The sequence below is a fragment of the Vigna unguiculata genome, chromosome 7, assembly GCF_004118075.2.
Source record: "Vigna unguiculata cultivar IT97K-499-35 chromosome 7, ASM411807v1, whole genome shotgun sequence".
In the NCBI taxonomy this organism is placed as follows: Eukaryota; Viridiplantae; Streptophyta; class Magnoliopsida; order Fabales; family Fabaceae; genus Vigna; species Vigna unguiculata.
The window spans coordinates 11,872,159-11,886,713 of NC_040285.1; the positions used below are offsets into that span (position 1 = coordinate 11,872,159).

General features: G+C 33.2%; 1 protein-coding gene across 1 annotated transcript; it reads left to right on the forward strand.

The window, feature by feature from the left end:
* The first annotated feature begins 4,134 nt into the window (after window positions 1-4,134).
* Window positions 4,135-13,286, forward strand: LOC114190845 (phosphatidate phosphatase PAH1-like). Its single transcript, XM_028079891.1, has 11 exons — window positions 4,135-4,480; window positions 4,663-6,254; window positions 6,355-6,938; window positions 7,019-7,092; window positions 8,376-8,460; window positions 9,953-10,039; window positions 10,700-10,772; window positions 11,757-11,800; window positions 11,916-12,044; window positions 12,129-12,227; window positions 12,318-13,286. Exons 2-11 carry the CDS (start codon window positions 4,808-4,810, stop codon window positions 12,369-12,371), a joined length of 2,676 nt encoding a protein of 891 aa, XP_027935692.1. The 5' UTR covers window positions 4,135-4,480; window positions 4,663-4,807; the 3' UTR covers window positions 12,372-13,286.
* Window positions 13,287-14,555: the final 1,269 nt, after the last annotated feature.

Genomic DNA, 14,555 nt, shown 5'->3' on the forward strand with positions numbered 1-14,555 from the left:
GAACCGACTTGTCTCGATCTTCCGCCCGACTAACTTGACTTTTTAGATATGTGAGCTTTTTATGTTCTAACCAATGAACAATTCCACAACTTGGAGAATTTCAATTTTTTTCATTTTTGAGTGAATTTGAAATTCTACTATTTTAGTTATTTGAAATATCTTTTTAAAATTTCTCAATTTCATTTTTTTTTTAAATTTTCTCATCCGAATATTTTATTTTTCTTAAAAAATTTAATTTTTTAAATAAATGAATTACTCTCTCAAATCATCTTATTCAAATACATTACTAAAATACACCACTAATTTTTTAATGAATTTATGGTCCCCAGTTATCATCAAAATTTATTGTGGACGGGAACATTGACATTTGTTTATTGAGAGACATAGAACACGGGCACACGGTAATTAAATTATAATTCCAACCTTTTTCTTGTTTTTTTTTTTTACCTAAAGCATCACCTAACACATCACGTGGTCAACGCGTGCGTATTAAAAAATTCATAAAATTGCTATGCAAGCAATAAATAAGCAATATTCCGAAAGAGAAAAAATGGGAATAAACCTTGACTACGTATAAGTTAATGTGACGATGGTTAAGTCATGAATGTTTATAAATCCTCTTATTGCATTAATATGTCTAGACATGAAGATATTATAGATTCATTGAAGATAAGTTCAGATGTAATTTAATTTATTGCAATCTATATTTTAATAAAAATATTTTTGGTGTTAAAATAAATCTTATTTATTTTATATATCATCCATTTTAATATTTTATTTAATGTAATAATTCATACTTCAATTCTTAATATTATGTTCACATATAATATTTTATCGTGAATGAAAATAAAATACTTTAGTAGTAAAGTAGAAAAAGAAAAAGATAGAAATTATAAGTTTAACTTTCTACTTGTATTAAAAGAAGTTCTGACTTGAACTCTTATATTAATAAAATATTAACAATTAACACTTAAGTGATAAAAAAGAATTTAACTTAAATTAGTTTCATATATTTATGAATATTTAAATCCAATTTGAGTTTAACTACTTAGCAGCATTATAAAGAGTGCGGTAATTAAAGTAACTATCTAATTTGGTTTTGTAAAAATCTTTAAAATCAATGAGAAATAAGAGAAAAGATTGAAAATAAGAAAGTTTAAGACTAAATTTTGTGATAATAGGTATATTAACCTTTTCATATGTAACACCCCATTTAATTTAATAAGCGAAACAAAAGGAAGCGTCACATAAAAATAATATAATAGCGCAGTCCTGGAGTTTAAAACTTAACTCCTTACAACCTAAGGCACACCATGATACCCAAAAGAAAACTAGTTAAAGAGTTTAACATAATGTATATAAATCCAAGGATGGACAGGTACATGAGTCATAGCCCTAAGGAAAAGCCCATCAAGAAGAAATAAAGTCCAACCCATGTAGACTATGCAGCGGAACCTCCATCACCCTGGTTATTTCGGGGAGTTCTCACCTCTGCTCTCATCAACAAGTTGATGATCATTGCAAGAGAAAAGACCATACCATAGAACATACAACAACAAATAGTAGGGTAAGCTAGAGTAGAAATCAATTTATCATACAGTCACATACTATCACCCAATTCAAGCAGTATTTGTAAATCACCCGACATGTTATGACTTTCTCAAGCAATACACTAGACCCTGACTCGACTCATCGGATACATATAACCTGGTCGAATTCAGCGGATGCTTGCACTTGTGCTCACCCCCGAGCTATGTGTTACAAGTGTTACAATGAATCAATTCCCTCACACACAATGTTAGCCCTTAATGAGTTTCAGGCCTCCTGCTACTCTCACCACAGGAATCAGTCCACTCTAAGTGAGGCAAACTGACTCCTTAGAGCGTCAGGATGCAATCCTTACCTTGAATCCTTACCAAGTTATATAGATGAGGCACCACCATGGACACCCACTAATAGGGGCCATGGAATTACGTCCCGACCACTGAAGAACGACCTTGAGATCCCACCTAGAGATCTCAAGGATTTATGCACTGACTATCGACCAAACATGTTCATTCAATCAAGAAAGACCTATCATGCATATATGTATTTACACTATATCAATCTTTATAGCCAATCCTTTTCGCGTTCCAGCTCAATCAATACCAATTCATGTTTCATACTTCATTCGTGAATATACCATTCCAACTCATCTCGTTATCATGTCACTTTAATACCAACCTCCTCATTCAGATCACATGCTAAGTTCATGCCAAACCCATCATTCCAATTCATGAATCACATCACTCATGAATATTTATTTGTCTCATGCATTTAACACAATAATCAAATCCAAGCAAGCATTAATCATTCCAGATCCAGGGAAACAACCACACATCGCACTACCTCGCCCAGCTCCTCGCTCAGGCTGAAGGGTCTTGCTCAGGCGAGAAGCTCTCGCTCAGGCGAGCCCCCTTCGCCTAGGTGAGGGCTCGAAAAGTGAACAATAGCCTCACGCGGGATCTCGCTTAGGCGAGACCCCTCTCACTTGGGCGAGATGCTCGCTCGTTCAGGAGCAACGTGGTTCGCTTGAGCGACTGCTCGCGTGAAGCAGCTTGGGCGAGCCTCTGTTGATCTCGCCTAGGCGAGACATGCTCGCTTGGGCGAGAAAACCAGTGCTCACCACTGTTCTCTCGTGCACAAACACTCAACAGGTCGCCAATGGCTCAAAATTATCATACACAGGTTCGCATCAACACACCAAACATATTAAAACGGTAAAACAATAGCACAAGCAGCATAACTTAAAGAAAAGGCGAACCCTAGCTTCCCATACCTGAAAAAACAAGCTAGCGGAACACTCTAACCTGCACACAGTGAGCACAATTGTTCTAAGGATGGCCAAAGAGCTGAAACGAACGGTAAAACAGGAAAATGGATGAGTTATTACCAAACCCTAACGGTAAACAATGGACATAGGCCCAGAAAAGGGGAATCATGAGCTGAGGAGTGACTTACGTGGAGCAGAAACTTGACTTGAGCTAGTTCGAGGAAGGTTGACGACTAACCCTAGCAGAGAGTGGAGACTGCTCAAAAGGAGGTAAGGAGACGTGTTTATGGAAAGTGAGTGAAAGGGTGGAATTATGACAGATTAGGGTCTGAACATCCAATGGGTCATCCCTTAAACCCATTACATCATGACAACCCTTTTAATTTAGGGCAAAAAAAGAATACGAATTTAATGGACCTTACATTCCTCTATTAATAAAATATTAACAATTAACACTTAACTGATAAAAAAGAATTTAACTTAAATTAGTTTCATATATTTATGAATATTTAAATCCAATTTGAGTTTAACTACTTAGTAGCATTATAAGGAGTGCGGTAATTAAAGTAACTCTATCTAATTTGGTTTTGTAAAAATCTTTAAAATCAATGAAAAATAAGAGAAAAGATTGAAAATAAGAGAGTTTAAGACTAAATTTTGTGATAATAGGTATATTAACCTTTTCATACATATTTATAGAAAAATGACATAAAAAATAAATTATATTTTATGTAACAAAATTACCATGTATATTTAATTTTAAAAGAAAATCTTTTTCAATTAACTTATTTAAAAATTAAGATGCATTTACTTTTGTTCATGAAAGAGAAGTTAATGTATATTCTGCTTCTGATTCCCTTATGGAAATATTTATCAAAACACATACGAATACAACTTGATTTTAAACGAAATTTAATAAGCTTATATATTAAGAAAAAAAAACTTCACAGTGTATTTTGATTCGATTCATGTACTTTATGTATGATTTGTATTTGATAAATATAAATATATATTTACAACTTGGAAATATTTTTTTAATGTTATTTATTTTAAAATATATTTCATAAATAGTTCTTAATTCTAATTTTATATTTTAATATTTTAAATTCATTCATTTATTTACATAACATTAAATAAATCTTATATCATTAGGTTAAATGTTGATGGAATCATATTTAACTTCAAATAAATAATCAAATGAAAATATAAAAAGTACCCAAAAACAAATTTTTTTAAATCAAGAGTGAAGACTATATGTTAAACAAACCATGAAGGGTGTTGGGTGTTGTGATTCGTCCATGCTGAAGCACCAAAACCAACGAAAATGACGAAAAACCCCCGCCCAGGATTCGTTTTTTATGCATTATCCTACAAGGTAATTCTGGTAATATGGCTGCGAAAATGGAGTAATTGAGGATTTTCGTGTTGGGAGTAACTATTTAAGGCGTGGAATGAGAAGGGTTGTTTCTGAAACCGGGATATTTCTTTCTGGATTCCAAATCCTCCACAAGTTCAAACTTTGAACCCTCCATGAGAACGTTCACAACGACCTAGGACAAGGAGGTGGAGGATTCACAGCATCATTAGATAAAAATATAACAGAAGGGGGGAAAAACTGGAATCGCCATCAGTTTTTGAGTCCACTGATTTTTTTTTTCTTCTGAATCTGTAAGTACCACCCGCTTTTATATTGATTATTCTGTTTCTCACTATGGATTTTCAGTCACCCCTTCATTATTCTCTTAATGGGTGGGAAAAGTCCTTTTTTTTTGCATTAAATTAGTCATAGTGGTTTTTTTTTTTTAAATTGTTATTTTTTTTAAATGAATTGTATTTGTGTTTGCATGTAGTGGTGTTGTTGATCAGGAACCGTAATGCTAATCAGTGGGAAGAGACAAGAGTAGGAGGAATAACTTATGTAAGACGTTGGGGTTACATTTTGAGGTCTGTTTTGGTTTTTGACCACTCTCTTTCTCTGAGAAAGAGAACAAAAAAATGAATGTGGTTGGAAAAGTTGGAAGCTTGATATCTCAAGGTGTGTACTCAGTCGCAACCCCTTTTCACCCCTTTGGTGGAGCTGTTGATGTGATTGTTGTTCAGCAACAAGATGGGACATTTCGGAGTACGCCTTGGTATGTTCGATTTGGTAAATTTCAGGGTGTTCTCAAAGGTGCGGAAAAGTATGTTAAGATAAATGTTAATGGTGTTGAGGCCAATTTTCATATGTGTCTTGACAACTCAGGGGAGGCTTATTTCTTGAAGGAGGTGGATGATGATAAAGTGATAGATTCAATTGAGGTTGTTCAAGATTCCATTGACAAAAAGAATGGCTTTTTGGGTAATGTTCATAGACTTGATCATAGCATCTCGGATTCTGGGGTTCTGAAGTTGAAAGATGAGTGTGATTCCTCAGTTGTGCGTGCGTCTCAAATTCAAAGGTCGGAATCTGATATTGATAGGAGATTTTATGAATTCCCAGATGATCGATCTTCTTTAGAAGATTCAGTTGAGTTGTCAGAATACGACTCTAATTACGGGAGCTTAGAGGGAGACAATTTTGCAGAGTCACAGGGTGCACATCCAGAGATGGTCTTGGTGAGTGTTGATGGTCATATATTAATGGCCCCTATCTCAGAAACAGAGACTCAGGAAAATGTGCAATTAAAAACTCCTCAATTTCATCTGGGACCAGGTGAAGAGACTGACTTATGTGAAGGCAATGGAGAGATTGGTGAAAATGCTTGGGCTACTGATTATATTAGTCAGCGTGACGCTCAAACAACTGATGTCGATCCTAGATGTTGTAACATTAATGGTGACGATAATACTTTTAAGCTCTCACACGAAGTTTGTCAAAGAGAGGAGGTACATATTAGTCAGACACAGGAATCCTTAGAGATTAAAAATCCGGAAGATCGGGTGAAAACTGATTCAGAAGTGGCTGCATCTGGTATCAATAGGGAGAGTGTTTTCAAAAGCTGTTTGGAGCTGCACCATTTCGGTCAGCAGGCTGGAAATGCTGCTGATTTACAAGATACAGGTTCTCCATTGGGGATTCAAAATTCAGCAGATCAATCTAATGGAAGTTGTTTTGTAGTTAATGAAGATGAACAAGGGAGGATTGTGCAACCTAGAAGCGGCGATGATTTATCACCTCCTGGTTATTCCATTTCTTCTAATGGCTATGGATATCCAAAATCAGAATTGGAAATTCAAGAGGTTGAGAAAAATGCATCTGGAGAAGTTGAAACTGATCCTGGCTATCGTTCAATTATTACTGAAACAGAACAGAATAATGAACATGTTGTCAAGTCAGTGTCAAATAATTCGGTAGATGAGAGTCAACAAGCCCCTTCACTCAAAGATGTCAGGGCTACATGTGAGGTAGTGGAACCTCAAACAGAAACTTCAAATAAAGGGGACCAAAGCCACTTGGGTTTGGGTAAGATCAGTGCAGCAAATGGCTTGCACTTGGATTCTTCAATTATTTATTTAATATTAATGCACTGTTTATTTATTCTCATTTAACTATTAATTTGAAGGATTTGAGATTTCACTTTGTGGCCATGAACTTAAGCTGGGCATGGGTTCAGTGGCTGCTGCTGAAGTGTTTGAAGCGCATCGCATATCTTCAGTTGACTTCACAAGTTCTGCTCCTTCAATAATTAAAAATCCAAATCTTGTTATCAAGTTTAAAGAGAGGTACATGACGTGGGAAAAGGCTTCTCCTCTTGTTCTTGGAATGGCTGTTTATGGTTTAGATTTACCTGTTGAGCCCAAAGATACGGTTCCTGTGGAACAGGATCAAGCATTGAAGTCTAGGGATAATGATCTAGGATCATCTTCAGCTGGGCGCAGATGGAGACTGTGGCCTATTCCTTTCCGAAAGGTCAAAACATTTGACCATACTAATAGCAATACATCAAATGAGGAGGTGTTTCTTGATTCTGAGTCTGGATCTTTTGCAAACCAAACTACTCCAACATCCAGTTCCCAGGGGTCTCCTGGAAAGCAATTTCTAAGAACAAATGTTCCCACTAATGAGCAGATAGCATCCTTAAACCTCAAAGATGGTCAAAATTTGGTAACATTCAGTTTCTCTACAAGGGTTCTCGGTACACAACAGGTTGACATTTTTTCACTAACTTCTGAACATTCATTTATTGACATTTTTTGTTTAAGAGAGAAGTTTTAATTGCATTACAGGTTGATGCTCATATCTATTTATGGAAGTGGAATGCAAGAATTGTTATTTCAGACGTTGATGGGACTATTACCAAGTAAGGCTGCTAATAATGCTTTTTAGGCTACAAGTATTGTTTTAACTTGACCTGACATAGACGCTACTTCAATATTGTTATTTTTCTCTACAACTCTGTAATTCTGTTTGGATTAAATTAGATGTAGATGAAATCCATGTGTGTCCATAATGCAAACTTTGGTAATTGTTGATGCTATTTAGACTGTTACAAAGTGAAAGGCAATGGAGAAGCAGGGGGCAGGATCTGCTTTGAAGTGTGAAATTTCATATTTTTAGTTGTTCCTCGTCTTGGAGTCGGCCTTTCTATAAGCTTATGGTGCATTAAATGACTTTTAGTCTGAAGCATCTGTCATTAGCTTGTGCACATACTATGTAAAATTCTGTAGCTGATCCTTTGACTAAACCTTGTAGAGAATTGTCTTCGTTTTTTTACCTTTTGAGATTGTCACCCTGTGATGGTAGTGTTAGAAACTGCATCATATACAAAAAGGGTAGATAGAGAGAGAAAGAAATTATGCTTACTGATGAATCCTTATCTGGGACAATGACTTTAAGGAGAAGATAAAATCTGAATGGGTAGCTGGTTAGTTACACTTTTTACAAAGCCTCATTAACTGGGGGACTGCACAATAATTGGGCCTAACTCTATTTCTCCTATGGTACTGCTTCTTAATACGAGCCTTACTGATTGCACAACATTCAATATATTTTTAAGAAACTTTTATCCATACCCAACTTGTCTTTGTTATTATAGATTAGGGCTGTGCAAAAAAAAGTTAAAATAAACCTAACCACTCTTGAAAATTGCAGACAGTACACATAGTATTTAAGCCTAACTAGTTCAATTCTTTACAAATGGTTTTGTTATCCAGTTTTAAAAACTGATTATAAATAAAACTAATTCTAAATCAGCTTTGGACCATTTTAGAAAATAAGTTTTGGTTTTAAGAACTGGTTTGGAATTAAAAGCCAGTTTTGAACCAAATTCAGTTTTGTTCATAAACTGTTTAAATAATTTGAATCTGGTTTGGTCAAAAGCCAAACTATTTTTGAAAAATAGAGTGGTTTGATTTAAAATCCAATCTACATACTCTGTTTTAAGTTGAATTTGGTTTTCGTTTTATGTACAAAACCATGTACACCCCTGGGCTATAATGTTCATTCATGACAAAATGATGTTAAACACGATTGCATTTACTCTTACAATTAGACAAACTGTCTGAATACAGAGGGAAATATATGTCAGTTACACTATTATTTCAGAACCACAATAAAAAAGGCTTGTATTTTCTTTCCTTTTAGGTCTGATGTTTTGGGGCAGTTCATGCCTTTAGTTGGCAAAGATTGGACGCAATCTGGAGTAGCCAGGCTTTTCTGTGCCATTAAGGTATGTATATTTTTTTACTTGTACAGATCTAACATATGTTCATTTCAATTCGGGTAGGATTGTTATGGCAAAAATTTAAAGAGGTAAATGGATACAGATCTTCATAGATATTTATGTAAGAAGATTATTGTACAGTGGAATGTGTAATTAAATTTCAAATTCTTGTTTCTAGTTGTTCATTATGTGTCTCTTAACATAGATGTGTACATTATTCCTAAATTTGGCTTGAGTTTGTACAACTGATGAGAGACTCTTATTAGAGACAGAAAACAAAATTCAGTTGCTAGGCCTAGGTGACTTCTATTTACCTCTTGGGTATTCTATTTTAAGGATGAATTGAACTGTGGCCTAGAAATTCTTATTGCATCTGCAGTGATTTAAAGTAAACTCTCTTTGGTTAGATTTGTTTTATAGATCTTATGTAAATGTAAATATCTCATAAATTTATGGGTTTATAGAAGGAACTAAACCTTCCTCCTTTTAGCCAGGACTTGATATTGCTCGGCAAATGAGGCTGAGTCCTGGTCAAATATCTTTTTTCAATCAGTAAACATAGTCTATAAGAAGGCTGGTGACTAGTGTGACTATCTACTTTCATTACCTGTTGTAAATAGCGGTTTATTGGGATAAAAGTATCTTTAGGTTCTCCATATTGAATAAGATAAAATATCTTTAGAATCTTCCTATTTTTTCTGCATATTTTGTTTCTTTATTTTAAATAGATTAATTTTTACATTTAGAGAAGCTGAGAATGTAATTGGTGTTAGTGTTATAAACAAAATTGTTTTTGTTTTCCTGTGTACTTCAAATTTACCGTACATCGTTGACTTTATTTTACTGTTTCATTTTGCATTTCATAAATATTATTATTAATAATTGAAGATTACATAGCTACGAATGTTTAGTTTATCTAAATTTGTATCAAGGATCATTAATATAACACCACATGATTCAGTGATTGGATGTTTTAGTTTTATTTCTACGAAAATTATTAAATTGAGTAAGTGTACTGGACTTACTCTTGGATTAACCCTTTCCTTTATTATTATTATTATGATTATGCAATTTAGGACTAGGATCCCATATGTTATAGGAGAAGAAAATAAGATAAATTGAATAAAATTTATACAATTTAAAATCAACTTATCCATCTCAAACTTTTGAATAACACTTTCATCTAACTCCTCTAAAGGTAGAGGCGTGTAAGTTAATTTTCATTTATGGGAAAAGCTTGTTTCATTTTACTTTTGTATTTTTTTATCGTACAAGTGCTTTTTTATATGTTTATCCTAATTGCCCCAAATTTCTGCTTGCCTTTCTTTCCATTGGAATGAAAATGTAAACAAATTTAATGGTTATCAACATAACTTTGCGATCTGTCTAATGTAAAATGCAGTCTAGCAAGCATGGTGTTATGGTGAAGCCTATTGTCTTGCCGATTTATATATCTAGGAGATTAATTTCTAAATACTTTATCTGTATTTTATGTCAGGAAAATGGATACCAGCTACTTTTTCTGAGTGCCCGTGCCATTGTCCAGGCATATCTAACTAGAAATTTCTTGTTCAACTTGAAACAGGTATTTAAAGTTATCCTGTGCTTTTTAAGTATTTGTATCAACATATGATTTGTTTTTTCAACGTTAAGATTATGTTGCATCAACTACCTTATTAGTATTGTGGAGGAGTATCAGTCTTGATTTAATATCCACTAGACATTACTTAGCTGCATATTTGGCTACTCGATTAAGATACAAGGTTGCCACAGAAAAAAGTGGCATTAAGGTACCATGAGATTTAAAAATGATGTTGCCGAGGTGTGCTAAAATATGTATATTTGAAGGAATTTGCATTAGAAAAAGAAGATAGCAGTAAACTCTTATTTGTGGTAAAGCAGAATGTTTACACTTCTTGTGATTATCACTTTTTCACCCTGTCAAACACAAAACATTAAATAACATTATGATTAGGAAGTTGGATCATGTATCTGGTCTGAACCAGAAAGATATATTTCTGACCTGTCTCATATCAAGAGGGCTGATCCCTTTTTTGGCAATTATGTTATCATTTTCTTACACCTCTTCATGTCTCTGTATGTTAGGGAGACGAAAGAGTGAGTAAATATTTCCATATTATACTCTCTTTTTATTATTATATTTGTTCATTTTTGTCCTGAAATAGAATTTTGGTTAATTCTTGACGAGGACATGGTCATTGTAATAATAATTGCGTGTGTGCAGGATGGAAAAACCTTACCAAATGGACCTGTTGTTATCTCACCTGATGGATTATTTCCCTCACTTTACCGAGAAGGTGGGTACATTTCTAACCAGAGATTAGTTGTGATGGATGCTACAATTTTGTTTATGCAGTTTGGTTGTTAGCTATGTAATAAAGATTTCATTTTCGACATCTTGTGTTTTTTGTTTGATAATTCTGTCTTTACGAAGTCATGTATGCTGCTGTGAATTTCATGTAATTTTAGTGTTTTTTTGTGAAACGGTTCGGTTTTCTGTAATCACAGAAATAAAAGAGCGTTATTCGTCCCTGAGTTTACTGGATAGAAGAAAAACTTGTACGCAAAGGAGTCTACTCCTTTCACACTGGAAATTGTCCAGTTTTTTACTACTCAGAAAAATCCTCCTTTCCTTTCTAACAGAGGCCTAATTCCTATTTTTACTTCTCTTCCTAGAATACACTTTTAAAGTCCTATTTGTATCTTGTCTATCAGAAACACCCAAAATTAACTCATCCCGCTGACATACATTTTGATGTAAAATCTGTATTGAGATAATCTGTACGCATTCCAATTATATTCAACTTTACAAAATCAAGTCTACTCAATTTTGCCACAAACAAGCTCGTAGTTCTTTTGTCACCCAAAAAAGGGATTATATTGTCTGTTATAATTGCAAAAACAGGACACAGGATCTGGAGCATGAAATTCTGAAAATTGAACATTTTTCTGAGTTGTTTTAAGATTTATGAACTCTGATAAACTGAAGTGACTGCATATACCTTGCGCTCGGACTTATCTATTGATGAATGACATAATTCTTAAACATACCCAATCTCCTTTGCTTTAGCATTTGTGGGAACAATTGACAACCTGCTATTCATTTTTGTTATTCCTTGGAGTTGAATAATTTATGTTACTGATCTGTGTTGCACCACTGTAATCTCTTTAGTATTATTATTATTATTATTTCTTTTTATATGCTTATTATGAGTTGTCCCTGTTTTCCTTGGAGATGGATTTTTGTGTCTGACGTTATGTTGCTTGTTTACTGATGAAAGTGATACGAAGGGCACCACATGAATTCAAGATTGCTTGTTTAGAGGTAAATGCCAGAACACAAAATCATGTATCTATGATGTATAACATGAAATGTTATTGGAAGGCATGTTCTTATCAACAATGTAATATATATATGATCTAAAACTGTTGTTTCGCAGGATATCAAAAAGCTTTTCCCTTCTGACTATAACCCATTCTACGCTGGATTTGGAAATAGAGATACAGATGAGCTCAGTTACAGAAAGATTGGCATCCCGAAGGGAAAAATATTTATTATTAACCCTAAGGTGTGTATGCTGGACTCATGTTTTGTAACAATCATAGTTACTTTAGTTTTTGTCAACCAACTAAAATGCCTATGAAAATAACAGGGTGAGGTAGCTATTAGTCACCGAATTGGTGCAAAGTCATATACATCATTACACACCCTTGTGAATGACATGTTTCCACCAACTTCTTTGGTCGAGCAGGTAACAAATCAGCTCCTACTTCCAGTTAGTTGAATAGAATCTAAACTTTGCTACTAATAAAATTGACTTTTGACTTCTGAAAAACCACAGGAGGACTACAACTCATGGAACTATTGGAAAACCCCATTGCCAGATTTAGATTAGTTCATTGCTTAAGATATTCAGTTCCTTTTGATAAGGATCCATTGGAATGGAAGTTGAAACATCCTAGATGTCAAGTGAAAACCAGAAATTCCTCCTACGCAAGACCATAATTGATCGGAGAGTATCCTTCTATACTTGTTTCATTGATGGTGATGACCATCTCTCCTTGCTGTTCATTTTGATCTGCATTAGATCCTGCTTCATTATAATCCTCAAATCAACAGAATTGTATAACATTTGGTTCAGTTGTTATGCTGTACTACACCTAGTTTACTTTTCAAGTTTCATTGGGGGTGATCAGGGAATAATGACATAGATGCTTACCGAAGAAGCTTCTCTAATTCAAATTGTGGATTGGGTGGATAAGTTTTCATGCCATGATATGGAGCTTCAAGTCTCAATTCTTAGCCTGATATTAATGTTTATCTTTAGCTAAGTACTGAGTTTGTATTCATGCCATGATACGGATCTTCAAGTCTTAAGTCTTAAACTGGTATTGATATTAATCTTTAGTTAAAAGATGAGTTTGTATTTCATGCCATAATATGGAGCTTCAAGTCAACCTGGTATGGTGTTTATCGTGAGTTAGTCTATCATGGAGAACGGATTCACTGACTAATTTTGAGGGAAAAGTATGTGACTTTAGTTCATTCTCATTTGTTTTTTATTATTATTTCTTTTTTTGAAAATTGAAGTGAGTCATTCAAGACATGAAAATGAATTAAAGTTGCTTAATTTTTTCTTCTAAAAAAGTCATCGAATCCATTCCCCTCTATCATGCATTCAAACATTAGAAAATCAATCGGAACTCCATTGGAGTGAAGTGCTGTAACAGTTATGACTTAGCTGGAAGATTATGAAAAACTTGGCTGTTCTCAATATTGTAATCCCAGAATGGACTACTCAATTCACTAATGATTTGTTTAACTTCAATCTTGTATCTTATTCTGATGACTCTTCTTCTGTGTTCTTTCATTTTTTAAACAATTCAACTTGGTTTTTATTTATTAAGTCACATCATTTTCTTCAAGACCAGAGAAAGATTTTATCAGAGTATGTAACCTATTTACGAAAGTTACATTTCCTACTTTTTTCTTATAAAATTTAAGTTTCTTAGTTATTTAAGAATTTATCTCTTAAATGTATAGTTCCAACCGTCTTCTCTTTTTAAGAAGAAAATCAATAAAAAGGATGTTGCGAAACGATGCTACTTGTGTTTTAGAATCTAAATTGTAAAATAGATATTAAAATGTCTGTTTCGAAAATTGAATTCTGGATTACAAGTACATTGCATTCCGCCACGTATAAACATTTTAAAAAATGTTTAAAATCTTATTTATGAAGAAATTTTACTTTCGCGGTATCATTTTTCGTAATAATTATTTTTCCTTGTACATTTGCACAATATTTCAATAACTAAGTGATATTGTCCAAAGAATAATACTGATAAATATAGTAATATGATTAAAAAAAAGGTTTTTCTTGCTTTCTTTAAATCGTAATTTTGTTCTAATTTTATAAGTAGAGACCATTAGGCTTTTTTTTTTAATTAATGATTTTTAATCCAATCTTTTTAAAAAATTAAATTTGAATTCACTGTTGGAGTTTTGATATCTTTCAATGATTTGTTTTTAAAATACACAGATATATTGATTTCAATCTTATAAATTACATTAAATCACTTTTTAATATACCACGATAAAATATATTTTAGAAACATAGCAAATGGACAACACCAATGATATACAAGGAACAATTTAAGTTATTAGTGTTGAATAAAAAATTTATAAGAACAACATCAGAAAAATCAACCAAGAAGCTAAGGTAATGAAAATTCCTTGAGTTTAAAGTACCGTTGCATTTGTAAGACTATAAAGTAACTAAATTTATTGTTTTTTCTTCTATATTAATAAAAAATAATACACAAAAAAGATTACGAGTTAAAAAAGTGGTGCTAAATATTAAAAAAATAGTTTATTATCAAATGACACAAGAGAAAATATCTTTTATTTATTTATTTATTAATGAAAGAAAAGATATGAAAAAAATGAGGACAGAAATTATGAACTGTCTAATTTCTTTTTAGTAACAAAAATAAATAATATGCATGAGAGAAGAATACAAAACATGAGAAATTAAAAAGACAATAAGAGAGAAAATAAAAAATATCTTAATAATTTTGTT